Source organism: Mustela lutreola, chromosome X (assembly GCF_030435805.1).
Source record: "Mustela lutreola isolate mMusLut2 chromosome X, mMusLut2.pri, whole genome shotgun sequence".
Taxonomy (NCBI): domain Eukaryota; kingdom Metazoa; phylum Chordata; class Mammalia; order Carnivora; family Mustelidae; genus Mustela; species Mustela lutreola.
Genome location: NC_081308.1, coordinates 75,569,451 through 75,595,761, shown reverse-complemented (window position 1 = coordinate 75,595,761; position 26,311 = coordinate 75,569,451). Strand labels below are relative to the sequence as shown.

The window sequence follows — 26,311 nt, the reverse complement described above, 5'->3', positions numbered from 1 at the left end:
TTTGCGGATGTTGAACCAACCTTGCAGCCCTGGAATAAATCCCACTTGGTCGTGGTGAATAATCCTTTTAATGTACTGTTGAATCCTATTGGCTAGTATTTTGTTGAGTATTTTCGCATCTGTGTTCATCAAGGATATCGGTCTATAGCTCTCTTTTTTGGTGGGATCCTTGTCTGGTTTTGGGATCAAGGTGATGCTGGCCTCATAAAATGAGTTTGGAAGTTTTCCTTCCATTTCTATTTTTTGGACAGTTTCAGGAGAATAGGAATTAGTTCTTCTTTAAATGTTTGGTAGAATTCCCCCGGGAAGCCGTCTGGTCCTGGGCTTTTGTTTGTTTGGAGATTTTTAATGACTGTTTCAATCTCCTTACTGGTTATGTGTCTGTTCAGGCTTTCTATTTCTTCCTGGCTCAGTTGTGGTAGTTTATATGTTTCTAGGAATGCATCCATTTCTGCCAGATTGTCAAATTTATTGCCGTAGAGTTGCTCATAATATGTTCTTATAATAGTTTGTATTTCTTTGGTGTTAGTTGTGATCTCTCCTCTTTCATTCATGATTTTATTTATTTGGGTCCTTTCTCTTTTCTTTTTGATAAGTCGGGCCAGGGGTTTATCAATTTTATTAATTCTTTCAAAGAACCAGCTCCTAGTTTCGTTGATTTGTTCTATTGTTTTTTTCGTTTCTATTTCATTGATTTCTGCTCTGATCTTTATGATTTCTCTTCTCCTGCTGGGCTTAGGGTTTCTTTCTTGTTCTTTCTCCAGCTCCTTTAGGTGTAGGGTTAGGTTGTGTACCTGAGACCTTTCTTGTTTCTTGAGAAAGGCTTGTACCGCTATATATTTTCCTCTCAGGACTGCCTTTGTTGTGTCCCACAGATTTTGAACCGTTGTATTTTTATTATCATTTGTTTCCATGATTTTTTTCAATTCTTCTTTAATTTCCCGGTTGACCCATTCATTCTTTAGAAGGATACTGTTTAGTCTCCATGTATTTGGGTTCTTTCCAAACTTCCTTTTGTGGTTGAGTTCTAGCTTTAGAGCATTGTGGTCTGAAAATATGCAGGGAATGATCCCAATCTTTTGATACCGGTTGAGTCCTGATTTAGGACCGAGGATGTGATCTATTCTGGAGAATGTTCCATGTGCACTAGAGAAGAATGTGTATTCTGTTGCTTTGGGATGAAATATTCTGAATATATCTGTGATGTCCATCTGGTCCAGTGTGTCGTTTAAGGCCTTTATTTCCTTGCTGATCTTTTGCTTGGATGACCTGTCCATTTCAGTGAGGGGAGTGTTAAAGTCCCCTACTATTATTGTATTATTGTTGATGTGTTTCTTTGATTTTGTTATTAATTGGTTTATATAGTTGGCTGCTCCCACATTGGGGGCATAGATATTTAAAATTGTTAAATCTTCTTGTTGGACAGACCCTTTGAGTATGATATAGTGTCCTTCCTCATCTCTTATTATGGTCTTTGGCTTAAAATCTAATTGATCTGATATAAGGATTGCCACTCCTGCTTTCTTCTGATGTCCATTAGCATGGTAAATTCTTTTCCACCCCCTCACTTTAAATCTGGAGGTGTCTTCGGGCTTAAAATGTGTTTCTTGGAGGCAACATATAGATGGGTTTTGTTTTTTTATCCATTCTGATACCCTGTGTCTTTTGACAGGGGCATTTAGCCCATTCACATTCAGGGTAACTATTGAGAGATATGAATTTAGTGCCATTGTATTGCCTGTAAGGTGACTGTTACTGTATATGGTCTCTGTTCCTTTCTGATCTACCACTTGTAGGCTCTCTCTTTGCTTAGAGGACCCCTTTCAATATTTCCTGTAGAGCTGGTTTGGTGTTTGCAAATTCTTTCAGTTGTTGTTTGTCCTGGAAGCTTTTAATCTCTCCTTCTATTTTCAATGATAGCCTAGCTGGATATAGTATTCTTGGCTGCATGTTTTTCTCGTTTAGTGCTCTGAAAATATCATGCCAGCTCTTTCTGGCCTGCCAGGTCTCTGTGGATAAGTCAGCTGCCAATCTAATATTTTTACCATTGTATGTTACAGACTTCTTTTCCCGGGCTGCTTTCAGGATTTTCTCTTTGTCATTGAGACTTGTAAATTTTACTATTAGGTGTCGGGGTGTGGGCCTATTCTTATTGATTTTGAGGGGCGTTCTCTGAACCTCCTGAATTTTGATGCTCGTTCCCTTTGCCATATTGGGGAAATTCTCCCCAATAATTCTCTCCAGTATACCTTCTGCTCCCCTCTCACTTTCTTCTTCTTCTGGAATCCCAATTATTCTAATGTTGTTTCGTCTTATGGTGTCACTTATCTCTCGAATTCTCCCCTCGTGGTCCAGTAGCTGTTTGTCCCTCTTTTGCTCAGCTTCTTTATTCTCTGTCATTTGGTCTTCTATATCACTAATTCTTTCTTCTGCCTCATTTATCCTAGCAGTTAGAGCCTCCATTTTTGATTGCACCTCATTAATAGCTTTTTTGATTTCACCTTGGTTAGATTTTAGTTCTTTTATTTCTCCAGAAAGGGCTTTTATATCTCTCGAGAGGGTTTCTCTAATATCTTCCATGCCTTTTTCGAGCCCGGCTAGAACCTTGAGAATTGTCATTCTGAACTCTAGATCTGACATATTACCGATGTCTGTATTGATTAGGTCCCTAGCCTTCGGTACTGCCTCTTGTTCTTTTTTTTGTGTTGAATTTTTACGTCTTGTCATTTTGTCCAGATAAGAGTAAATGAAGGGGCAAGTAAAATACTAAAAGGGTGGCAACAACCCCAGGAAAATATGCTTTAAACAAATTAGAAGAGATCCAAAATCGTGAGTGGGGAGAAAGGGGATAAAAAGAGGTTCAAAAAGGAAGAAAGAAAAAAAAAAAAGAAAAAGAAAGAAAGAAAAGAAAAAAAAAAAAGAAAAGAATTTTTAAAAAAAGAATACACCTAAGAAAAATGTAAAAGATGGCGGAGAAGTAGCAAGCTGAGACTGCTTCAGCTAGCCGGAGATCAGCTAGATAGCTTATCTAAAGATTGCAAACACCTGAAAATCCATCGGCAGATCGAAGAGAAGAAGAACAGCAATTCTGGAAACAGAAAAACAACCACTTTCTGAAAGGTAGGACCTGCGGAGAAGTGAATCCAAAGCGGCGGAGCAACCGTGCACAAAATCAGGACTTTTAAAAGTCTGTTCCGCTGAGGGACATCGCTCCAGAGGCTAAACCGGGGCGAAGCCCACGCGGGGTCAGCGTGGCCTCAGGTCCCGCAGGGTCACAGAAGGATCGGGGGTGTCTGAGTGTCGCAGAGCTTGCGGGTATTGGAACGGGAAAGCCGGCTACAGAGACAGAGCCGACAGTAAGCTCACAGCTCCGTGTTACCTTGAACCGGTCGCAGGCTCGGTGAGCTCAGAGCGCGGCCGGAGGTCAGGCAGACGGGAGTAACTGGGCGCGGTTCTCTGAGCGCGCACTGAGGAGTGCGACCCTGGGCTCTCGGCTCCTCCAGGCCGGAGACCAGGAGGCCGCCATTTGTATTCCCGTCCTCCGGAACTCTACGGAAAGCGCTCAGGGAACAAAAGCTCCTGAAAGCAAACCCGAGCGGATTACTCACCCCGGCCCCGGGTAAGGGCGGCATACTATCACTTTTATAGACCATTTTCCTTTAACATCAGAGCCTAGTCTTTGAAATTTCACCAGAAGCAGATCAGACAAACCATAATTAAAAGTTAGACTGAAGTAATCTCAGAGCAGTAGTCTTTTTTTAAAAGATTTTATTTTAATTCCAGTTTGTTAACACACAGGGTTCTATTAGTTTCAGGTGTACAATATAGTTATTCAAAAATTCCATACATCACCCACAGCTCATCACATATGTACTCCTTAATCCTCATCAACTATTTAACCCATTCCCCCTCCTACCTTCCCTCCAGTAACCAATAACCATTAGGTTGTTCTCTATAGTGAATAGTCTCTTTCTTGGTTTGTCTCTTCCCCCAACCCTGCCAACTCATTTGTTTTGTTTCTTACATTCCACATATGAGTGAAATCATACATATTTACCTTTCTCTGACTGTCATCTCACTTAGCATTATACTCTTTAGCTCCATGTATGTTGTTGCAAATTTCAAGATTTCATTCTTTTTATTTTTGAATAATATTCCATTGTATATATATACCACATCTTCTTTATTTGTTGGTCAATCAGTAGACCCTGGGCTGCTTCCATATCTTGGTGATTGTAAATAATGCTGCTATAAACACAAGGGTGCATGTATCCCTTTGAATTAGTATTTTTGTATTTTTTGGATAAATATCCAGTAGTGTGATTGATTCTGGATCACTGGGCAGTTCTATTTTTAAATTTATGAGGAACCTCCAAACCATTTTCCAGAGTAGCTGCACCAGTTTGCATTCCCACCAACAGTATAAGAGGGCTCACCTCTTATACTATAATTCTATGAGAATTATCATATATGATAATCAGCTCAACCCATTAAAAGAATGTGAAACAGGTGCTGAAAAAATGCTATGAACTGAAATTTTTCAGTTTCATTGTCTATTCAATCTAATTGCTTTTAGTTTGAGTGTAGTTTATTTTTAGTCAAGGATCTCCAGTATTTATATTATATTATTATATTATATTATATTATAAAATATATATTTTAGGTTCCTTGAGTTTAGCACAAGTAAAGTACTTAAAGATTTTATTTATTTGACAGAGAAAGAGAGATAACAAGTAGACAGAGAGGCAGGCAGAGAGAGGCGGAAGCAGGGTCCCCACTGAGCAGAGAGCCCAATGCTGGGCTCGATCCCAGGACCCTGAGATCATGACCTGAGCTGAAGGCAGAGGCTTAACCCACTGAACCACCCAGGTGCCCCACAAATAAAGTACTTAGATCTTGGATTGGTCAAGGACCTGACTTTGGGAGTGATAGCACTGTCAGTTTGCATTCAGAGAGAAAAGCTTATAGTGTTATAACTAGACCTTCTGAAAGGTACATGATTTGGAAGATATGCAAGGATCTAGTTCCCCTAGTTTTTAAAACTTAATAACCCCAAGTTTAAGATTACCCTGGAGTTTAGGCACTATATCTCCAAAAGGTACCTATAATAATAATTGAATACCATGTTAACAAATATGTATTTAATGAGCTAGTCACCATTCATTAAAAAGTGAATCCAAAGGAAATAAAATAAAAAACATCCTAAATTTGTTACTACATAGGACAGGAGTATAAAGGATGTGACACTTGGAGGCTAGGAGGGAGAAAGATGGTGTTCTAAGAAAGCAGTCCTGCCCAGATGAGGTACCAATGAGCTTGAACAGTAAGGGAACAAAGGGACAAAAACGGGTCTCTAGACTTTAGTACAGCAAGGAAAAGCTGATCTTATGCCAAACAAATAAGATTATCAAAAGTTTGTCTACCATTTCCCAATTTGGCCTAGCCTAGAGCTGAGTCGGCTAGAGTCATGCTTTTATTTATTTATTTGTTTATTTAGAGAGACAGAGAGCAGGAGTGGGTAGGGAGGAGGGCGGGGTGGGGAGAGAAGTAGACTCCCTGCTGAGCATGGAGCCCTGTGTGGGGATGGATCTCAGGACCCTGGGAAATCAGGTCAGTCATTTAAGCCACTGAGCCACCCAGATAACCCTAGGGTCATGCATATATTTAGCAAACAATTGCTGAGTGCTATGTATCAAATATTGTACAAAGATGTATTAGATCCAATTACTATTCTCAAAGAGCTCTCAGACTAGCATGGATCACACACACAGCAAAACATAAGTGGGATAAAGGCTACAACGGTGATAGAAATAGAGCTCTACAAGATCACCAAGACAAGATTACCTTGGAAAAGTAAGCCCACTTAAATCAAAGAGATATTCACTACATTCAAATCCAGGCAGCAAACTGCATTAGCTGTTATTTTTTATAATGAAGGCTTTAAAACTGGGTTTACAATGTGTTATTTATGATAATACAAATATGCTTATTGTGGAGAATTTTGGAACCATAAAAAATGTAGACAAGAAGAAATAAAAATCACTCATGATCCCTTCTCTTACCCACAGATAGTATTATTAGCATTTTACATTTTCTTCCATTCAAATAAAGAATTGAGATCATACCATATATGCAGTTCTATATCTTCATTTCTCACTTAACCTTATATAATATTATGAGCTTTTTTGTGTAAATTTGTATTACTCAAAATCATTATTTTAGTAGCTACATATTTTAGCCTGTAGATGATTAATCTTTCCCCTCTCCATAGGAAAGTGCTCCTTTTAGTGTACCTTCATCAGTATTATTATTTGAAATTTATTTCCAGTTAAAATATGGTACCTTTGTTATGTTTATTTGATTCTTAGTTTGGTTGAATAGTTCTTGCTATTTATTAAACATTTGTTTTTCTTTTATAAATGTTCATGCCATTTGCTTATTTTTCTATTAGCATGAATCTTTTTCTTATTGAAGTATAAAAACTCTATATTAATGATATTGATTCTTTTTCCATCAAAAGTTTACAAATTACTTTATTCTAATGTTTTGTCTCACTTATTGTTATTTATGGCCCTCTGCCATCACCACACTGAAGATTTACGTGTTTAAGTACACACACACACACACACACACGCACATTTTTCTCTCTGTATTTCTTTGATTTTTAAAAATTATAAGATAATAAATATTAAGCTACATTTTCTTCTAATATTGTGGGGGCATTACAATGCAATGAAGATTTTGAAACTTCCATCAGCTATAGCTTGGAATGTGTGATGAATTATCATGAAATGAGTATTTAATAGAAATACCCAGCACAGTGCTGAACACATAAGCACATGCTTTCATATATGTTTCTAAGACTGAAGTTAACTAGAACCATAAATTCATGTCATCATTTATGCAAATGAATTTTAAAATTTCACTCTGAAAATTGCTCCCTATTATTATTAATGGCTTCAAGGTCATTAAGCAACTATAATTATATGCAGCTTTTATCTTTCTTTACAGGAACTCCATTCACCAACAGTGAAAGTCAGTGCATATCCACAGACTACTATTAGGAGATACATAGTACAAAATCCTGAACAGGTGAGCTATATCACACAAACTCCTGTTCCAACCTATAATTCCTTAGAAGTTGATAGCCTAAACGAGAAGGGTGACTCAGTTACCAGATCCCTAAAATCAGATCATTGGGAGTTTCTTCTAGTTTTAAAGCTAATTTCTAATCATTAGTATTAGAAATCATTTTAAAATATTTTTAAAGATTTTATTTTTTAATTTTTAAAAATTTTTAGTGGTTTATCAGTTGCATATAACACCCAGTGCTCATTACATTAAGTGCTCTCCTTAGTGCCCATTACCCAATTATTCCTTCCCCTTACCCCCTTCCCCTCCAGCAACTATGTTTGTTTCTTAATTAAGAGTCTCTTATGGTTTGCCACCCTCTCTGTTTTTATCTTATTTTCTTTTTCCTTCCCTTCTTTTATGCTCATCTGTTTTGTTTCTTAAATTCCACATAGGAGTGAAGTCATATGGTATTTGTCTTTCTCTCACTGAATTATTTCACTTAGCATAGTACACTCTAGCTTCATCTATATCATGGCAAAAAGCAAGATTTCACTCTTTTGCTGGCTGAGTAATATTCCATTGTATATATGTACCACATCTTCTTAATCCATTCATCTGATGATGGACATCTGGGCTTTTTCCATAGTTTGGCAATTGTGGACATTGCTGTTATAAACACTGGGGTGCATGTGTCCCTTTGAATCACTATTTTAAAGAGTCATTTTTAATTCCAGACAACTATGTGCCCATATACTCTGATTTAGTGATGCAACTATTCCAAGCAGCATGGACATTCTTGGGTTATAAAATCTTTCTACTTCTATACCACCACCTTCATACTACAAAGGATTTTGTATCCTTTGAACCAAAGGAAAAAAAGACAAAGTTCTTTCACAGATTTCACATAAAAGTTATCAGCTATTACATGAGAGGTTGGAGTCCTTAGTTTATTTAGATTTGCCATTGAGACATGGGCTAGGAGGAAGAAAATGAAAAATCAAAAGTTCAAAAGTGTCTCCATGCCTTTATTGCCTATGCTATGAACTTCTGTGCCTAGCAATAAGCTCTTTTGAAAATTATAGTTATATCTTCTACTGAGATATATAACCTTATATTTTGCAAACTATGATATTATTGTCTATCTCATTTTGAGGAGAAAATTAAGAAAACTTCCTACAGTAAAAAGCTTTCCTCTACACACATGCAAAACCATATGCAGCCCTTCTTTAGCTGCAACAGGATGTTCTGTGGGTTTATAAGGACAAAGTTTCACAAATAGAAACAGTGTACCACAGATAATAATACAGCAATTATTTGTGTTGTTCTTTATTTTATTTCTCCACAATTGCAAGAAAGAATCCTCCTCTCTGTCACAAAATAAAATCAATTATTTGCTTTAGCTGTGGAAAGCAAAGGATTAAAGTGGGTTAAGCCGCTGCCTTCGGCTCGGGTCATGATCTCAGGGTCCTGGGATCGAGTCCCGCATCGGGCTCTCCGCTGAGCAGAGAGCTTCCCTTCCTCTCTCTCTGCCTGTCTCTCTGCCCACTTGTGATCTCTCTCTGTCAAATAAATAAATAAAAATCTTTAAAAAAAATAAATTAGTAACACACTTGATATTACTTCAGGTGCATGGGTGGGGGTGCACTGTTTTTTTGCTATCTGTTCTCCCCTCTTCTTTCTTTGTTTATTTTAAAATCATTTTCTCATGTCCTTTCAGCTACAAAGGGAGTTAGTTATGTACATATGCATGTGTGAACATATGAGCATGTAAGCTCTGTGGTGGGGGGGATGATTATTTTGAACACTTGCTTCAGTTTTCACATATCCATTATAAGTATCAAAACTGAATGTGATTACACTAAAGCAATTGCTTGTGCTTTCTTTTGCAGAATCAAATGTTTAAACAACAAATCTCAAAAGTGTGTTGGAGGAAGGGAGACATAAAAAGAGCTTGAGAGATGACATGACCACTTTACCCTTTCCCATTCTTCCTCCCTTGTTCTCCTTTTTCTTTCTTTCACCTACAAGCTGGGGAATATGTGTACTTGGATGCATATTACATTTGATATCCCTGGGTTTCAAAGAATTAGTTCTGGATAACACTTTTTTTTTCATAATGTGAGTTGCTGTGTTTACCTAGCATATATTCACAGAATAATTTTTAAATATCAAATAATTTGAATTCCAACACATTTTGCCAGTGATTCTTATGTGATTTTGGATAAATTCTTATTATTTTTCTTTAGATTTTATTTATTTATTTGACAGAGATCACAAGTAAGCAGAGAGGCAGGCAGAGAGAGAGGAGGAAGCAGCACCCCCCCCAGTAGAGAGCCCAATGTGGGGCTCCATCTGAGGACCCTGGGATCATGACCTAAGCTGAAGGCAGAGGCTTTAGCCCACTGAGCCACCCAGGTGCCCCGATAAATTATTATTCTTAAGTTAACGGAGAAAAGGAAGAATTAATGTTTATTGGATATATGCTCCATGCTAAGAAATTACATATTTTATCCTGTTTAAATCTAAAAAGTTGAGAAAACAGAAGCACAAAGAAGTTAAGTTATTTATTCAATGAATATTTATCAATTGCCTACTATGTACTACAAATTGCTCCAAGAATTAGGGATAGAGCAGTGAACAAAACAAAGTCCAATCATCTTTAAACTTAAGCTTTTAACTAGCCTCAAACCATTTAGTTAAAAAGTGACAGAGTGGGAACAGAAATTGAACAATTCTCATCTGGGAAAGATACGTTGAGGATATAGTTGATTTAGGATCCAGAGACTCATCTACATACCAACTTTCCCCCATCATTCCCTGTGACAGTGTAATACAAAGGCAGAGAAATTAGATGTATGGAAACACATATTTGTAACACTGAGCCTACCCATATAAAAGCGTATTATTATGGCTGTGTTCAACTACAAAGAAGCAAATGGTTTCTTAGGGACCCCCCTCCCTGCAGAGGGTAATGATTATTTTAAAGCTTTTAACTCTTTCTATTATTGAGGAATAAAACAAATTTCAATCTCTATGCTTTGTAAACCAAAATAATCTGATTTTGCAGAGCAGCTTGAATATCCTATTTAAATATATTCCTCATTTTGTTTATCTAAGTATATGCCTTTTTGTTGGTTCTTGTAAATCCCTCCCCAGGAGAAGATTCTGGCTTAGTTACAATATTTATAATAAACTGAGCCTCCTAAATGGCAACTTTATCCTCTTTCACCTCCCAGCTTGCCTAATCTTCACTTCTCCTCCTTGTAATTAAACTGATCTCAATCTACTCATTATGATTTCCTTCTACCTCTGTTCAGCCTTTTTAAATTTTTCATTGCTTGTGATCTTCTTTAGCTCCATTTATTGTCATTTTAGTCAAAGTATTCATGCATTCTGGTATATAACTTGACCTAGAAATGATGAAACTATTTTTGTTCTGCCAGTAGAGAGAATCCAATTGATATTAATAAGTTTTATTAATTTTCTAGTTGTGGAACTCCTGATATGGACAGGAAACTGTATAGCCTTCATATGGTTGGGGGTAAGGAAACAAGACATGGTTCCCATAACAAAAGAGTTCACAGTTCCTCTTGGCAAGGGAAATAAGATATGTCCACAAATAGCCATGCAAAATACATGGTGGGGTGTATGATAGATGACACAAGAAAATTACAGATGAAGTCTTATTGAAGTTCTAGGGGTTGGAGACAACACATTTGTTTCAGAGAATCAGAGAAGGATTTACTGTGATATTTAAGGTATTATTACAGTTAACATTGTTGCTAGTATCATTTTACTAATGAAGAAACTAAATCTTAAATAAATGTGACTTGTTCAGGTCTTCTGACTCCAAATCTATTATTGTCTTTTCTGAGTTATTCTGGGCTTAATTTTGAAAAGATTTGATAAATTATGTTGAATATGGTGTTAAAAAAAGAAGAAAAGCTGGGTGCCTGGGTTTCTCAGTTGTTTAAATGGCTGACTCTTGATTTTGGCTCAGTTCACAATCTCAGGGTCCTAGGATTGAGCCCCATGTAGAGCTCCATGCCCAGCAGGGAGTCTGCTTCAGAATTCTCTCTCTCCCTCTTTCTCTGCCCCTCCCCCTGCTTGTTCTCTCTCTCTCTCAAAAAAAAAGTAAATCTTTTTTTAAATTTTTAAAAAAATTTTCACCATAACAGTATTCATTGTTTTTGCACCACACCCAGTGCTCCATGCAATCCGTGCCCTCTCTAATACCCACCACCTGGTTCCCCCAACCTCCCACCCCCTGCCCCTTCAAACCCCTCAGATTGTTTTTCAGAGTCCATAGTCTCTCATGGTTCACCTCCCCTTCCAATTTCCCTCAACTCCCTTCTCCTCTCTATCTCCCCATGTCATCCATGCTATTTGTTATGCTCCACAAATAAGTGAAACCATATGATAATTGACTCTCTCTGCTTGACTTATTTAACTCAGGATTCTCTCTCTCCCTCTTCCTCTGCCCCTCCCCTGGCTTGTTCTCTCTCTCTTTCAAAAAAAAAAAAAAAGTAAATCTTAAAAAAAAAAGACCTGGAGAGGGCAGCTAGGTTGCTCAGTTGTGAGTACCTGATCTTGATCTGAGCTCAAGTCTTAATCTCAGGGCCATGAGTTCAAGCTCCACATTGGGCTCCACACTGGGTGTGGAACTTACTTAATAATAATAAAAAATGACCTAGAGAAATGTCACATTTGAGATAGTTATTGGGAGTTATTCCTTTGAAAATTGTCATTGTAGCTGTGAGAACGAATGAAAAACCTGATGGGTAATGGAGAGGGTTGAGGCACAGAACCTTGAGAAATGCCTAGCTTAAGTCATTTAAGGAAAGGCATGTTCCTTAATGCTGTTAAGGAAACAGAAATGATCCACTTTCATGGGCAGAGAAGTTGTCAGAAAGAAATGTGAACACAGAGTAACTAAAACAAATAGGGGAAAGGAGTGGTCAACTGTCTCAAATAGCCAAAAGGCCAAAGAGGATGAGGATGAGGTTTGAGAATAAAGAGTTCGACCATTAAGTAATGGTGATATTTGAGAGTTTCCTTATAATTTTGGAAGCAAAACCCAGATGTGCAAAGTTAATGGGTGAATAGATCAAGAAGTGGAGGAAATAAATGAGGATTACTCTTCTAAGAAGGATATTGCTCAAAAGAAGCAGATAGGATGGTATCTAAAGGAGAAAACAGAATCCTGGCGATCTGAGAGATTTACAGGCAGAGGAAAAAGAACCAGTAGTAAGACTAAAGATGCCACAGGGCAAGGGGACAAATGGACACAATTGTGGAAGAAACCAGAGGGGATAGGATTCCAGGTATAGAGAAGTGACTTCAGCATAAAAGGAGGAGTTTGTCTTTCTTGGTAATGAGATGGAAGGAGTGGAAATTGAAGAGAAGCTTTTCAGGTAGGAAGATGAAGGAATCTCATTGAATAGGTCTTTGTTTTCTCAATAAGAAGGAGAATGAAGGAATGTGACCATAGGGGATTAAGGAAATTGAACATAAAATTGCAACCACAGTTACAGAGAATTTGATAAATACAACTATGACCATGAAGGTTAGAGGTGCTCTTAAATTTAGATAACTTGCATTTGTACTGAGTCAAATCAGCAAATATTTTTTTTAAGTTTCTCCAACAAGGTTTCATGGCCTGGGAACAGCAAAGTAGATGCTGGGGATTATGTACTTTGTTAGATGTGAGAACTACAGCCAGAGGTTCTAAAAGTAACAATTAAAATGATAAAATCAACTATCTTTGAAGACACCTACTAATTTTTAGGGTGGCTCTGGCACCAATTCAAATGTACAGATTAAAAAAAAATAAGCTGCCAAAATAGTAAAGCTGTCTAACAGCTCATTTGTGAAAAATCTAAGACTTGTAATTAAATTTATTTTGGTGAACTGTTTTACTAAGAATGATATATTCATATATACTAAAATTTGGTTTTACTTCTTTGAACATTTTGGGGAAAAATAGCTCCCTAAATTTGGAATTTTTTTCAGTAAGTCATTTAAAATAATAAGTCACACACATTTAGGAGAGAATCAACACTGTTAGGACCCAAACCATTTTTCTTCTTAAAAATAATGATGATTCAGCATTTATAGTGAACAGAGAGAAATTTTCTTTTGCTCTGTTTTCCCCTGTTAGAGGGTACTTAAATCCTTAAGATAAATATTCATATCATCTCTCCTCATCCAGTCATCTGTTCATTCACTATTGCGTATTCAAGATGAATACAGTCCTTGCCTTCAATAAGCCTATTTTTGTATAGACTTTATCTTGACATCTTAGAATAGTTCAAACAAGGTTTTCATTAACTTTTTAAAATGCAGTACAGAGTTAAAGTATTATATTATTAAAAACCAATATCATTTGTACATTAAAATCACAGATTAAATGTAGTTTAAAATACGGTTTTTTTGCTTGGTATGAAGTATTCTTTTTTAAGATTTTACTTATTTATTGACAGAGAGAGATCACAAGCAGGCAGAGAGGCAGGCAGAGAGAGAGGAGGAAGCAGGCTCCCTGTGAAGCAGAGAGCCCAATGTGGGGCTAAATCCCAAGACCTGGGATCATGACCCGAGCCGAAGGCAGAGGTTTAACCCACTGAGCCACCCAGGTGCCCCGTTATAAAGTATTCTGCGTTACTATCTCTGTGATAAGAAAACTAAGCCTCAGAGAAGGTAAATGACTTTCCTACATTTCCACAGCAGGTGGGTGATAGAGGCAGAGTTGAATACAGGGTTTATGACTCTAGAATTTTTTTTTCCATTACTCCTTCTTTCACTAATTTCAGTAGTCAGATCCAATGGCTCTATAGTAGTCCGAATCAAATCCACTTTAGAATTCTCATCTGTTGACATCTCTGAAGTGTTTTTACTGTCACTCACCCCTCCACTGCTTTATGGAAATTCTTCTTCTCTTGATTTTATGTCATTTTTCTCTTCTGATTCTCATATCCCTTAAGACTTATATAGTTATGTCTTTGATATTCACTTGGCTTTTCAGCAATTGCATGATTTTAACAGGAACTTCTAAGCATATGATTCTGAAATCTAGAACTAGAACTGTAGCCATGAAATCTCCACTCATGTGTGTGCTGGACATTTATAACCTGAATGCCTTCCTGTGCATTTTGGTAAAAGTCCCTTTGCTAACTCTTTGCAGTAATTTAATACATGTTTAAGGGGTTGCTATGCACTACATATTTACTAAATGTTATAAGGAATAAAAACATGAATCAGACCTAGATTTTTACCAGGAGCACATAAAATTCAGTGTGTCTCAACTTTCCTTGTTTTTGTTTTTGACACCATCAGCTATGTAGTAGATTTCTCAGATTTAAGATCTTAGAGTCATCTTTGGAAAGTACTGTCCTTCGTGATTTAAGATAGTCTCTTAACTGGTCTCCTTACCTGTACATTTTTGTTTCTCCAACAAATCTCCCTGAAGTAGATTTATATTCACCTCAGTCCATTCTTTTTTTTTTTTTTTTAAAGATTTTATTTATTTATTTGACAGACAGAAATCACAAGTAGATGGAGAGGCAGGCAGAGAGAGAGAGAGGGAAGCAGGCTCCCTGCTGAGCAGAGAGCCCGATGCGGGGCTCGATCCCAGGACCCTGAGATCATGACCTAAGCCGAAGGCAGCGGCTTAATCCACTGAGCCACCCAGGCGCCCCACCTCAGTCCATTCTTAAAAGCATTCAAGGACTCATTTGTGTCCCTTACATGTAATTTACACTTTCACAGGCTTGGTTTCGTGAGTTATTTTGTTTACTTCATTTGGAGTACCATTTTCTTCCATTTCCTCATATTCAAGGCCCACTTTAATCTTCTCTCAAATGCCACTTGATCCAAATAACTTAACCTGAACACTGCCAGATGGAATTCAATTTTTCCTCTTCTGAATTCCATTCCATAACTTATTTCTCTGTACCTTTTACAGGGGCTAGCTTCTTTCTACCTTGTATCCCAGATGTTTATGTTCATATATTATCTACACTGGGGATCAAAAAAAATGTCCTGTAAAGGGCAATATAGTAAATATTTTAGGCTTTTCTGTCACCATAAGGTTTTGGCCATCTTTGTACTTGTAGTTCTTTAAAAATCTAAATATCATTCTTAGCTTGAGGACAATATAAAAATAGGCTGCTGGCTACAGTTTGGTGAATACTGATCAATATTCAGTGTTCTTGGTAATAAGCTAAGTGTGATTCATTCCTTATAAAACTCAGCACTGGTTGTTATACACAACTAATGAATCATTGAACACTACAACAAAAACTTATGATGTACTATATGTTGGCTAACTGAATATAATAAAAAAAGAATTTCAAAATAGCAAAGCAGAAAATGAGAAAAAGAAATGTATTTTTTGTAAGAAAATGTAGCCATTTTCTAAAAAACAGATCATTGATATACAGCCTACATTTACATAAATGTGCATATTTCAGTCGTCACCTTTTGTATTTTTAATCTTTACTATTACCAATAATATGTACTAAGCTAAAGTATGTTGATATCAGATCATTGATATACAGCCTACATTTACATAAATGTACATATTTCAGTCAAGTCACCTTTTATATTTTTAATCTTTACTATTACCAATAATATGTACTAAGCTAAAGTATGTTGATATCATTAAATAGGTATAATGACTATAGTGTTACAATTTGAAGCTATTGTAATGCTAGACTTATATATAACTGTATTAAATATCTCAGTAAAAATGGTCAAAAAAACATAGCAAAGCATATTGTGCATAGTAAGCTCTCAAACATGTGTTATACAATTGCAAATAACTACAAAAAGTCTTTTTTAATGTTTTACAAAGACATACAAACACAAAAGAGCTTCTAGGAGAATCCTTCTAAATATATCTACCTTTAGATTTAAAAATTCATCAGCTAGCCAAATTTAATCAATTGCATATTTGTTTCACCAAAATATTCCAGGAACGTTTAGTTAAAGCACTCTTTATTCAAACTTGAATATAAGAAGTAAATAGCTTTAGATTTAAGAGTGTCTTGCATTCTCAACAACCAGTGTTTTCATCCAGTTGTTTTGAGAGTTTTTACAATACCAGATGACAAAAACGCTAGCATGTTTTGATTTTGAAATGGTCTTAAACACATTAACTAGTAGCAGGTTTGGTCAATCCCCTTCTGTACTGTTACCCTGTATTATAAAAATAAATGAATGCAATTAATCTTTGTAGTAAAACAACCATAACTTCCCCCATACAAATAGACATATGAAAACTAAAAGAAGGATAGGAAATATAGTAGTATTCCATTTATTTTATTTTATTTTTAAAGATTTTATTTATTTGACAAAGAGAGACACAGCGAGAGAGGGGGACACAAGCAGGGGGAGTGGGGTGAGGGAGAAGCAGGCTTCCCATTCAGCAGTGAGCCCGATGCGGGGCTCAATCCCAGGACCCTGGAATCATGACCTGAGCCCAAGGCAGATGCTTAAAGACAAAGCCACCCAGGCTCCCCTGCATTTGTTTTAAACTATTGATTTGATCCTTATTAGTCCTTCCCTGATTTCTTTCAGATATTAGACATGTCACCAGCCTTTATTGCATTGGCTGATATCTTTCAAGCACTTGGATAATCCTGCATCAACTTAGTTGATTATATGGGGATACCTTGGCACTTACTGACTCTACTCTGTTCTCAGTATTCAAAACACATGTTGTAACAACAGCCTTAGCTTTGGTTATAATCACAAGTAAGAATTGTACACTTCAAGGGCACCAAAGCTAAGTTCCAGGGAAAAAAATCTTTAATATAGTTTTACCTAATTTACAGCTCAGTGATGAATTGTTTATTTTACATATCTCCAATAATACTTTTCGAAAGAAAGAAACCTGCCAGTGAACTCAATTTAAATGAAGTTGACCTAATGCCTGTCTACCTCAGAGGAAACTCACTGTAACTTGCCTTAAGAACAGAAAAAACTCTTTTCTGTCCTCTGGAAATTTTTATATGACGTTGGGGTTGTCTGTTTGAGGCTTTATTTTTTAAAAAAAGGAAAAATATTTTCTCAGCACCTTCCTATTTCCCCTGAAACAAGGTAGTAGGAGAGATCCACATTACTCTGTTTAAGAAAACAGACTATCTTTGTTACTATTTCCTTACATCTTGCAAAACTTTATTGGGTCCTCATTCTATTCTCCTAATATGCTACTAACTCAGAGTTTATTAAAGACTAGATATTTGCTTAAGTTAAGGTTCCTCTGAAAAGGTATCTTTCAAAAAAAAAAAAAAGACAAAAACACAGTAATTATTGTCTTTATAGGAACCACTTTCTCCATTCCTAAGAGGAGGCCATTTCTTCCCAGGAAACAATGTTATTTATGAAAAAACAATAAGAAAAGTAGAGAAACTAAATATGGATCAGGTATGTAAAATTTGTTTTAAAGCTTATTAAGTGTATACTTTTGAATTGCCAGCATTTTAATAAAGTGAAAATGACACTCAATTGTCAAGTGCCCATCAAGGCCACTATGAGTCATAATAATACCTTATTATGTCTAAAAGTCCTTCATATCATCCTTAACACTTTCATATTCATTCTATCCATGTGAAGTATTATTGTCCCTGTTTTACTGAAGGGGAAACTAAAGTAAAAATGTGTCAAGTCACATACAAAATTAATGGTAAAAACTGAATTTAATACAAATGTCCCAATGCTTTGTATGTCTCTTTTGAAATGGTCTCACAAAAATTATAATTTAAAACATTATAACTTTGTCTTAATTGTGGAATTTGAGAAGAAAAACAGATGAACATAGGGGAAGGGGGAAAAAGACAGAGAAACAAGCCATAAGAGACTCTTAACTATAAAGAACAAACTGAAGATTGATGGAGGGGAGGTGGGCAGGGGATAGACTAAGTGGGTGATGGTCATTAAGGAGAGAATTTGCTGTGATGAGCAGTGGGTGTTACATGTGAGTGATGAATCACTAAATTCTACTACTGAAACCAATGTTGTACTACATGTTAACTAGATAGGATTTAAATAAAAACTTGAAAAAATGCAAAAAAAATAAAGTGAATTTTCAAATGAACACTACATATGAATAGATACGTACAATACTATATTCTGTAAAAGTATAGAAAACTGTAGTTGAAGTCTCATTTTAAAAAATTTCATTAATTCATCTCAGATAACAACTACAACATTCAAAACTGTAGCAGGGCAATGGTAATTCCATAGCATGTAAATATACTAGACCTACAAACAGGGTTGTTACTGTAGCCAGCAGAAGTTTCACATTGATCTCAGTGGATACAAACATTTCCAGCCCAGAAGAGCCTAGGACTTGTCTTTTGGACATACTTGAAATGGGGCAGTGTGTTAGTTTCTTAGGACTGCTGTAACAAAGTACCACAGTCTGGTTGGCTTAAAACAACACAAATTTATTGTCTCACAGGCCTGGAGGTCAGAAGTATGAAATCATGGTATTGTCAGGGCCATGCTCCTTTTGAAACCTTCAGGGAAGGAGCTCTTCTATGCCTATCTCCCAATTTCTTGTGGTCTCAGGTGTTCCTTGGTTTGTAGATGCATAACTTTAATCCTTTATCTTCACATGGCATCCTTCTTGTCTTCATGTCAACTTCTCTCTGCGCAAGTCTGTCTCTGTGTCCAAATTTTCCCTTTTCATGACAATACCAGTCATATTTCATTAGGACCCATTCTAATTACCTCATTTTAATATCTTACTTCTATAAAAGCCTTGTTTCAAGGGGAAAACAAAGGAACAGCTCCAGTTTCTAAACAAGGTCACTTTCTGAGGTACTAAGGATTAGGACTTTAACATTTGCATTTTGTTGGGGGGACAAAATTTAACCTATAACAGGCAGTTAAATAATATCAAATGAATTTTTATCACAAAGTCATTTTTTCTCATATGCAATTGAAATATTAAAGTATGTTAAATTCTTTTACATTTTCTTGGAATAAGAACATATCTTATTTTTATGAGTATTTACAAGCAGTTGTTATCAGATTCATAGGAACTAATACATTATTACTTATCTGATGCTTATTAAAAATAAAATAGTGTAAACTCTCAGAATAATAAAAATCCAGACCTTTAAGACTCTGGTCTACTTAGAAAGTTGGATATATTAGAAGGCTTGGTATGGTATGTATTGAACACATATCTTTCAGAAGAATAACAATATTTCTGGACATTATGATTCCAAATAGAAAAATTTTATCAAATATGTCAGTTCTTTAAGGGGCACTTTCCTCAAGCTATCAAATTATAACATCTGGGGCGCCTAGGTGGCTCAGTGGGTTAAGCCGCTGCTTTCGGCTCAGGTCATGATCTCAGGGTCCTGGGATCGAGTCCCACATCGGGCTCTCTGCTCAGCAGGGAGCCTGCTTCCTTCTCTCACTCTCTATCTGCCTGCCTCTCTGCCTACTTGTGATCTCTGTCTGTCAAATAAATAAAATCTTAAAAAGAAATTATAACATCTGTCCTTTATCCAACTAGACTGACAAAACAATAAATCTGACATATTTTAAAAAGTAAGAAATTTTTGAGACACATCATTTCATGCTCTTTTTAATTTCTTGTCTCAAAAAGGATAAATAATTTTTAAAATTTTGGCTCCTAGAGGAAAATGCTGAATATCCTGTACATTCTTATTGCTATACATATGGAATAGTTAAAGAAGAATTCCTTTGAAAGAACAATACAGTTAACTTACCATTAATTTCAATATTTACCTTTTTATGTACACTTTTTTTTATTAGTGCCTTAAATGATTTGGGAGTTTGGGGACTGCCATGAGAGGACTACCCAGAATAAAAGGAACCACGCATATGGAACAAACTACAATTGCCTTGACCTAGTTGAGTTTCCTCGGTGATAGAGATGCAGTAGGACATGAAGTAATTAATGTTATATGAGACTAGTTCAAGTAGGACTAGCTCTTAGGAGATAAGACCTGCCCAAAACAGAGGTCTTTGTCATGAAAAGGTGGTAAATTGGTGCCAGTTGCAAGATAATTATGTAGTTCTTATGAACTGTACTCTGTATATTTTTTTCTCTATCAAAGAAGACAAAATATATGATTATTCAGAAATGTTTGATTTTTATACATTAGAAATCTACCTTGTGGTACACATCAAAAATATGAGTAATATATGAATACCATGCTTTAGAACAATAATTTTAGTAATCAGGTATGATAATTGAAACTGAAAATCTGCTAAGTCTTCAGTGATACTAATGAGTGGTTCAGAGGCCAGATAGGCTCAGCAAAACCACAAGACACCCCAGATGGAGAGACTGTCAGCATTCTATTTAAGAGTCAATTAGATATATTAATAAAGAAAGATGATTGAGAAATTAGTTTTGTTTTGTTTATTGTCCTACATTGATATGTCCTTCCTAGTGTCTCCTAACTTGCTTTTTAAAGACAGTAATTTTTTTTCAGGAGGAATTCTATTGCAGTAGTGTACAAGTTCCCCACTGGGTGAAGGTTTTCTTAACCTATCATTCTGACTTTATTCTAATCCAGTGTATGAGGGTATTTTGTAACATAAAAGAACATTCACCCATACAATTTGTACCAAAATAGCTGATAGTACACAGACTGACTTCTAAACTGTACAGATCTTAGTGTTAGCATATAACGTGCATCATATTTGAAAAGATCCTGGAGAAAATGATTCTATGAACAGATTCTATGACCTTTATTATCAATTACTACTAAGATGGTTTCTATTTGTAAAATATGTTTCTTTATATCTTTTTCTTTCAAAATAATTTGGTACACATAAGATAATTTGTATACATATTAAAAATCTCAAGCATAAAAAGTATAAAAAGGTCTAAAAAGTATATAAAAAAAGAATAAAAATATATACAGTAGTAAAACAAAAAACAAAAAAACCCAAACCTTCTCTATCCTAACCCTCTTGTCTTTCAGTGCCTCTTCCCATGGGCAGTCACCCTTAAAAGATTTTTGCTCTATGCATTTAAAAGAAGTTGTATATATTTGTAAATATACACATATATATATATATTTTAAAATGTTATATAAAAGGGAGCATAGCATATTGTCTCTTATGTACCTTGCTTTTTTCATTTAATATAGTTTGAAATTGCGCCATATTAAAAGAAATATAAGATTTGAAGTGCTTTACTTTATTAATGCATGTCAGCTTTCCACTGTCAAAAGGAAATAGAGGATTCAATTTATACTTCCAAAGCTAAATATATGTGCATAGATGTGTTCTTTTTAAAAAATATATTATTTATTTATTTATTTATTTGACAGTGAGAGAGGGAACACAAGCAGGGGGAGTGGAACAGAGAGAAATGGTTTTCTCGCTGAGCAGGGAGCCTGATGCGGGGCTCAATCTCAAGACCCTGGGACCATGACCTGGGCCAAAGGCAGACGCATAATGACTGGGCCACCCAGGCACCCCTGAATGTAACATTCTGATTCAAAATAGAGAATTCTTTTTTGAACACTATCTTTCAGATGCCTGTTATCAAAGTAGAATAATAACAAAATAATTTAGGAAAATGAAATATACCTGAAATCCTCAAACCTGAAAAAACCTTTATTATTCTTTAAAGGATATATAGTCTTTAAAGGATATTTTAAAATATCCTTTATTATTCTTTGACCTATACTTTATCAGAAAAAAGAAAACCAAGACAAATGAACAAGCAGATAGTAAATATTTAGTTTAAAAACAAGTTCCAGACTATTTTGAGGGCTGTAAAAAGTCAGCTTTATGTTCTGAAAGAAATTTGAGCCAGAAATTATCAATTCCAATCCCAGTTTTTCCAAGAATTAGTCATGTCATTATAAGTAAAACATCTTACCTCTCTGGACCTTAGGGGTTTTGGTTTTTTTTTTTTTTGGTTGTTGTTTGTTTGTTTTTGCCACCTGCTAAATTAGTGGGGTGGATGATGATTCATGATAATAAAATAATAATATAATAATAAATGTTTATTACCCACCTACTTTTTAATAGGCACTTTATAAACATTAGCTCATTTACTCCTCACAGCAACCCAATGAGACACATGTTATCTCCATATTTGCAAATGAGAAAACTAAGGCTCATAAAGATTGCATAGTTTCCCAAAATCATAGAGTAAGTGGTAGAATTAGTTAGGATCCCCGTTTTCTAGATCTGAAGCTTCAGTCACTGTTTTCTAATCTTTCCTCTTAATTTGTGCTTGATTTTCATAAGCATAAGAATTTTGTCTGCCCCCACTGTGATTCTAATAAGCTTCCTGATATTGAAAATAACTGCATTATATTATTATCTAATTTTATATCAATCTATATCTTCAGTATGATAGTATTGTTATGAAATTAGATGCTGAAGTGCCTGTTGAATCACCAAAGATTAATTAATATTCATTGTAGTCTTAGTGTTAAGTGTAACTGGAATATTAATTTAATCAGAACATGCAATTCTCTGGCCAATTTAGAATTTAGGTAAGTATTTGGATGGTCACAGCCACCTGATCAAAAAAAAAATACATATATATATATATATATATATAAATTCAATAAAATTTCTCCCAATGAAATACTTTGAAAAAAATAATATACCATATACTAAAACTACAAATCCTAGGGATTGAGTTACCTTGTGAAAGAACACATTAAATTTTTAAAAATGTTTTCAGTGGGTTTTTCTCAATTAGTAATTTGTATTCTCAGTGGCTATTTTGACGTGTATGTGTGTTTTAGGAATACTATCCACAGATCCAATGCCATCATCACATTGTCCAAGAACCTCAGATCATCCACTCTCCACATTGTCATCAATCCCATTCTAGCCAACAAATCCAAACCATCACAGGAAGTGATTCAATTTCTACAAACACTGGAAATGAACTGTGCCATGGTAGATCAAGCCATATACATGATCAGGTAAGATCAATCAACTGATTCCTTATAAAACTGAAGTAACTCTTAAATCCTTCTCACTTCACTGTATAGGCACCCACATTGAATTTTCAACAAAATATTGAGGTATTTGTGTTTCATTAGCACCATTTCTAAAACAAAACTTTCTACTTCCTCTCAGAAGACAAAATAATTCATGTCTATTAGTTCATTAAATCTGAGGAAAATTATAAATTGATTAATGAATACTTAATTTCTAGCTGGTCCTCAGTTCTAAAATGGGTTCAATGGCTGTGCAACATTAAATATTTTCATGGGGAATGGTATTTAAATGAACAGTAAATTGGAAATAATATTATCTGAGGCTTATAATGGTCACTTTTCACAAACTGGCAATTGCTTCCTATATGCATTCTATGAAAATATGGTATATTAATTTGAGTCAGAAAATATATATATTTTATTGTATATTACATCAACAAAATAAAAACTAAAGCTTGGTTGCTAAGGAGAAATCTCTTAGGATACAATCATCAGTGACTAATTTATATTCCAAAGACTTTGGAATCTTGGAAACATCTGTTATACAAGTGTTAAAAGAAAAAAAAATTTCTTGTATCTTGGTAAAACTAAAAACAATAACTGAAACGGTGGGGAATCATTCATCATTTGTATTTTTTCAGGTCTTCTTTCCCAGTAAGGAATAGCTTGCTCAAATTGACCTCTTTCATAGGAAGCTCTTAATAAAAGATAGAAGGAAAAGAATAAGAAAAAATAAAGTAAAAGCTTGCACACATAAGAGTTTTGTTTTATATTAAATATACACAAGATTATTTCTAAGAACTAAAACTTTGAAATATGTACTTTGGCGGGGCGCCTGGCTCAGTGGGTTAAAGCCTCTGCCTTCGGCTCAGGTCATGATCTCAGGGTCCTGGGAACGAGCCCTGCATTGGGCTCTCTGCTCAGCAGGGTACCTGCTTCCCCCTCTCTCTCTCTCTGCCTGCTTGTGATCTCTGTCTGTCAAATAAATAAATAAAATCTTAAAAAAAAAAAGAAATATGTACTTTGACTATATTGGTCAAAATAACCATAAAAGATTTAAAATCCATATTCTTCTACTCTAAAAAAAATCTAAAATTATATTTTCTTTGAGTTTCATGTATGGAAATATTTTGTTATCTAGGACTACGCTAAAACATGGTTCAGATGGTGTTGAACATCTTACATTGATAATGCTTAAAAACATTTTATTGAGTTAAGTTAGATCACTTAAAATTGTCATTTTTATAGGGCAAAGTTTGTCAAATAGCAACAATTTCATACAGTTTAGTCTAATTTTTTGCTATGCTTCAGTTTCCTCATCATAAAAATAGAGATTTATTACTCATAAGTTAATTGTAAAGGTTTGCACAGCTATCATGCAGTAGAGCCAGGATTCATACAGAGAAATGTGGGGAGCCCTTTATCAATAGTGTAAACATAAATAGAGCAATGGACTAAGAGCCTGCTAGTGGAGAAGTATGGGTAACATAACAGAAAGTGGACCAGATTTAGAGAAGGAAGAACTGGGTTCCAGTTCCAGACTCTGTACCTCTCAAACTGTGTGTTTTTAATAAATACTAAATCTCTCAGAAATATCTTCATCCATAAAATTTGGATAGTAATGTCTACCTCACAGTGTTGATGTAAAGTCTAAGTAAAAACATATGTTGAAAGTTGTTTATAAACTATAAAGTCTACAACTTAAGAAAATGGGTGGCTCAGTGGGTTCAGATGGTGTTGAACATCTGCCTTTGAGCCTCTGTTGAGCCTCTGCCTTTGGCTCAGGTCATGATCCCAGGGTTCTGGGATCAAGCCCTGCATCAGGCTCTCTGGCAGGGAGCCTGCTTACTCCTCTCTCTCTGCCTTCCTCTCTGCCTACTTGTGATCTCTGTCTGTCAAATAAATAAATAAAATCTTTTCCAAAAAAAAAAAAAAAAGAAGAAGAAAGAAAGAAAGAAAATGACAGAGAGAAGACGTTCAGGGATTATTATTAGAAGCTATTTCAAGTGTAAAACTTAAGCTAGAATAATAACAATAAGAATGGAGGGGAGGGAGCAATCAGACAACAAAAAGAAATTAAAGGCATCCAAATCAACAAAGAAGCCAAACTCTCACTCCTTGCAGATGATATGATACTATATGTGGAAAAGCTAGAAGACTCTGCTCCATAACTGCTAGAACTCATACAGGAATTCAGTAAAGAGTCAGGATATAAAATCAACACACAAAAATCAGTTGCATTTCTATACACCAACAGCAAGACAGAAGAAAGGGAAATTAAGGAGCCAATCCCATTTACAATTGCACCAAAAACCATAAGTTATCTAGGAATAAACCTAACCAAAGAGGCAAAGAATCTCTACTCAGAAAACTATCAAGTACTCATAAAATAAATTGAGGAAGACACAAAGAAATGGATAAACGTTCCATGCTCATGTACTGGAAGAACAAATATTGTGAAAATGTCTGTGCTACCTAAATCAATCTACACATTTAATGCAATTCCTATCAAAATACCATAAATTTTTTTCAAAGAAATGGAACAAAGAATCCTAAAATTATATGGAACCAGAAAAGACCCTAAATAGCCAGAGGAATGTTGAAAAAGAAAACCAAAGTTGGTGGCATCACACCTCCAGACTTCAAAATCTATTACGAAGCTGTAATCATCAAGGAAGTATGGTACTGGCACAAGAACAGACACATAGATCAATGGAACAATATAGAGAGCCCAGAAATAGACCCTCAACTCTATGGTCAACTAATCTTCGACAAAGCAGGAAAAAATATCCAGTGGAAAAAAGTCTCTTCAATGAATGATGGTGGGAAAACTGGACAGCTACATGCAATAGAATGAAGCTGGACCACTTTCTTATACCACACATATAATATCATAGTTAACTAAAAATAAGCATTCTTAGTTACAAATGTAGTGATCTGGAGGGGCATGTGCACCTGAATGTTTATATCAGCAATATCCACAATAGCCAAACTATGGAAAGAATCTGGATGTCCATCAACAGAAGAATGGATAGAGAAGATGTATATATATATATATATATATATCTCATATATATATATATATATATATATATCAATACTATGCAGCCATCACAAATGAAATCTTGCCTTTTGCAATGACGTGGATAGAACTAGAAGATATTATGCTAAGCCAAATAAGTCAACCAGAGAAAGACAATTTTTTTTTCATTTTTAAATGTTTTAATAGGATTTTTAGTAATTTCCCTAATTTTACTCTTTACATATATTTG

General features: G+C 35.4%; 1 protein-coding gene across 1 annotated transcript in view; it reads left to right on the top strand.

Moving 5' to 3' along the window:
* The window catches only part of POF1B (POF1B actin binding protein), a 130,530-nt gene that overhangs the window by 17,614 nt on the left and 86,605 nt on the right, over positions 1 to 26,311 (top strand). Inside the window, exons 3-5 of the mRNA XM_059156811.1 lie at positions 7,012 to 7,092; positions 17,398 to 17,499; positions 22,839 to 23,021. Coding sequence (XP_059012794.1) covers positions 7,012 to 7,092; positions 17,398 to 17,499; positions 22,839 to 23,021 — 366 coding nt within the window. The remainder of the gene's footprint in view (positions 1 to 7,011; positions 7,093 to 17,397; positions 17,500 to 22,838; positions 23,022 to 26,311) is intronic.